Source organism: Gavialis gangeticus, unplaced genomic scaffold (genome assembly GCF_001723915.1).
Source record: "Gavialis gangeticus isolate Ggan-Ray unplaced genomic scaffold, GavGan_comp1, whole genome shotgun sequence".
Taxonomy (NCBI): Eukaryota; Metazoa; Chordata; order Crocodylia; family Gavialidae; genus Gavialis; species Gavialis gangeticus.
Window position 1 is genome coordinate 80,446,610 of NW_017728993.1, and position 3,639 is coordinate 80,450,248.

The following is a 3,639-nucleotide window of genomic DNA, read 5'->3' on the forward strand; positions in this document are numbered from 1 at the left end:
AAAAAGGTGTGTCATTTCTTAATACTAAATTTGCTGGCCTCACTAAGCAGTTTTTGAACTTAGTTGTATACCTTCCTCAGACTAAGATTTAGTCCATTGCCCATAGTACTTTTGATATGTTACTCTATAATTTTACTACAGGTTTTAGGTAGGTTTAATCAAAAGACATACAAACTTTAGTAGGTTTCCTTATGACAAGTCTAAATGTCTTCTGGAATTCAGGGTACCATGTCAATTATGTCGTCCACTTTCAGAACCCTGAACAATTGCAAGATAAAATTTGCAAGACATTTAACCTTGCTATGACACATAATTTTCCCCTTCTCAGAAGACCCGTATGCTCTCCTTGTATCCCTTCATGAAAGAAGGAAAGAAATAGTTACTTATAACAACACTTAGAAATCCAATATATTTCATGCCTTAAGGCAACGGTTTATACCCATTGTATCCCACTGAGCGAGAGCTCCGCTGAACTGGTAGATGAAGGTTGATGTTTATATTCAGGCTTTGGAACTGCCTTGTGTTTTGAAGTATGTTCAGTTTCACCTCTGTTGCGCTGCTTGTCTTGAGACTCAGTCATTTGCATACAAGCAGTCTGAGGTTTCAGTGAATTTTGCCTTTCTCCAAGTTCAAAACTGATAATGAGCGATTTAGCTAGAGAGTCCAATTCATTAGCAACCATAAAAGACCTTGGTATTTCATGCATAGGACTGTTTGTAGAAGAAGATAATGTAAACAAATTACAGTAATTATTAAAATACCCAGCTAAGGTGCCAATTTTTTCTATATAGCTTCTGAGCTGGTCTGTATTCCTATATGATCCTGTGGAAATTAAAAGCAAAAAGAATCAATTATGATATTTAGCTATACTGTATGTGCATACCCATCCACCCTTCTTTAATTCTAATTCTAATTAGGGCTTCTCTACATGTGGCAAACAATTAAGGAGGTGAAGGCAATGAATGTAAACGTATGTTAAAACCCTTGCAGGCGCCTACTAAATAGTAAAAGGAACTGTAGTTAGTTGTAGCTGAAACCTCCAGCCATTTTAATTCTATATGAAAATATCCCCAAAGGGCTCTAAATATTGTAAACTAACTGTACATTATTAGTTGATAATCCTTAACTGTCCCCATGTAGATATGATGCATCAGGACAGCATCTTATAAAATGAGTTCTTGCTCACAAAAGCTTATGCATCTCCAATTCAGTTAGTCTTTAAGGTGCATCTCTATCCTGCCTTCTGTATCCTTTAAAGCATGTTAATAAATTGACTGTATAATAAACTTTAACTTCAGGAATCAACTGAAGAGGGGGAAAGTATATGGGACTCAGACCCCAGGCAAAGGCTCCCAGTAACTGTGACATTCCAGATATGTATAAAGGCAATGAAATCTTGGCCATCTATAGGCAAAAATATTTATGACAATTCTGACTTTAACTTAATCATTCCTCTGTTAGGTGTTCAAGGCTCAAAACACTTTGCTTCTCTATGTAAGGTTTGAAAAAGGGCTCTCCGTCCTTCAAAAGAGACTTCTAGCAATATACCAAGAAAAAAGGAAAAATAAACTTGGATAGCCAATATGCAAAAACCAAGCAAACAAGCCAGCAAGCAGTTTAAAATAAGCCCTCACTATCTGGCATCCTATACATACCATAAAGAAACTACCCTCCCTCACTCTGTGAGGATCTTCTTTAATATAAAGTTTTCCAGTAAGATACATAGTTATGCAACTAAATACCTTGTAATGAGGAAACAACAATCTGACAGACTTTATCCATGCACTGCTCCAATTCCAAATATTTAGCAGCAAGATTAGTTGCTTTTATTATTTCCTGGAAGGCAGACTCTTCTTCTTCTAATAGAAATCCCGTTATTTTCTGTATTAAACAGCAATGAATTTACATATCAGTAAATTCAATATACATGCAATGTATACTGCAATATAAATATCTCAGTAATGCCTAATGGTTAGCTCCCCAATATAATGGCTTCAAATCTCACACCAATCTAATAAAACACAGCAACACTGAAAGACAAAACATAGGGAACACTGATTTGTTGAAAATGTATTAAAAACAGTTTTGGCAGAAATGGCAATTTTAGCATTCTTACAATGAATATCAGCTGGAGCTGTAAGAACACGATTTTTTTTTTACATCCGACTGGTATACAGCTCTGGTATCTTGGTCAATAACTCCTTTTGTGATTCAACATCAAACCAAAATGCTAAAAAGTAAGGTTTAACCAATTGCAGCCATAGTCTTGAAGTGACTGCACTAACATTATTTCATACATGGCTTCAAAAAGACCTATTTAATATGAGAGAAGTTCATAGACATTTTAGGGTTCACATGTCCCTTAAGTTTATCATATATTATGTACTCTACAGTTCTGCATTACAATTTTTTTTAAGTATTCTTTATCACTACAGTTGCAATGCAACCTCTCCAATGTAAGAGATACTGCAGAGTTATTCAAAGTGACACCACATATATAGGTGTCTACAAAAAACATCAGAGCCTTCCCAGGTCTCCTCCTCAAGTTAATTGAGAAACCTATATCATGTGCATGCAAGTCAAATGGTTCCTTCCAACCAGTGATATCACGTATTGTTTAAAGATAAATTTCACCCTGCATCATGTTATACAGTTGCCTAAACCTTAAATCCCTCTGGAAGTTATCCCATCTCTAGTCTGGATTAGACTGTAATTTGCCATCAGCAAATTCTGCCATCTTGTCATTCACCTTTTTTCTAGGCTATTAACAGGCCACTGCAGAACCCTGGTTCCCTTGTTTAAACTTTCTCTCCATTTTGAAGACTGACTTTTCCCCCCCTACTTCTGTACTAGTATCTAAACCACAACAACTGTTTACTTCTGGCTCTATACGTCCCTAGTTTTCTTGCTAGTATCAGGATTTTTAAAAGTCTAAATAAATTGTATTTCCCAGGTCCCCACTATTTTGTCAACTACTATCAAATAACTCGTATAGACTGGAGGGTTATTTTGCAAACTGTAACTGATCAGAGTTAATCATTTTTTGTTCAAATAAATGGAGAAGTTATATTTATGCAACCATAAAAGAAATAAAAGATCAGGAATAAAAAAGAAAAAAAAAGTTACAGAAAAGTTAACTTTGCCACAAAACACACACAAATGTTACTCCCCTTTCAAGCTAAACGTTTAATTAAAGCTGAACTTTAATTTCTGTAATATAATTTTGTGAAAGGCATCCCTTACCTTTCTGCAGTCTGATAGGGTATTTTCAAGGGATGTAGCCAAAGCAAGAGCATTATTCTTTACTTGATTTTGAATCTACAGAAAGATTTTTAGTTGTTATATTGTATACATTATTTAACTCTACAACAAAAATACAAATTTCCATTCTAGGATCAGCATATGCACGATTAACAAAGAAACTGCTTAGAAAGAACAATAAATACAGAATGAAGTTTCTATAATGTTTTGACCTTCTTAAAAAAAAGTAACCATCTACAGATTTCATTAACTGCATACGAATCACACAATCATAGAAAATTAGGGTTGCAATGGACCTCAGGAAATCATCTAGTCCAGGGGTGGGCAAAACGCGGCCCAGGGGCTGGATGTGGCCCGCCAGGCCATTCTATCCAGACA

General features: G+C 35.4%; 1 protein-coding gene across 1 annotated transcript in view; it reads right to left on the minus strand.

Annotated features, from left to right (window-relative positions):
• Positions 1-213: 213 nt before the first annotated feature.
• KIF14 (kinesin family member 14) overlaps positions 214-3,639 on the minus strand; it is a 97,044-nt gene continuing 93,618 nt past the window's right edge. Inside the window, exons 28-30 of the mRNA XM_019502055.1 lie at positions 3,244-3,318; positions 1,743-1,881; positions 214-822 (exon numbers count right to left, since the gene is read on the minus strand). Coding sequence (XP_019357600.1) covers positions 434-822; positions 1,743-1,881; positions 3,244-3,318 — 603 coding nt within the window. The 3' untranslated portion in view covers positions 214-433. The remainder of the gene's footprint in view (positions 823-1,742; positions 1,882-3,243; positions 3,319-3,639) is intronic.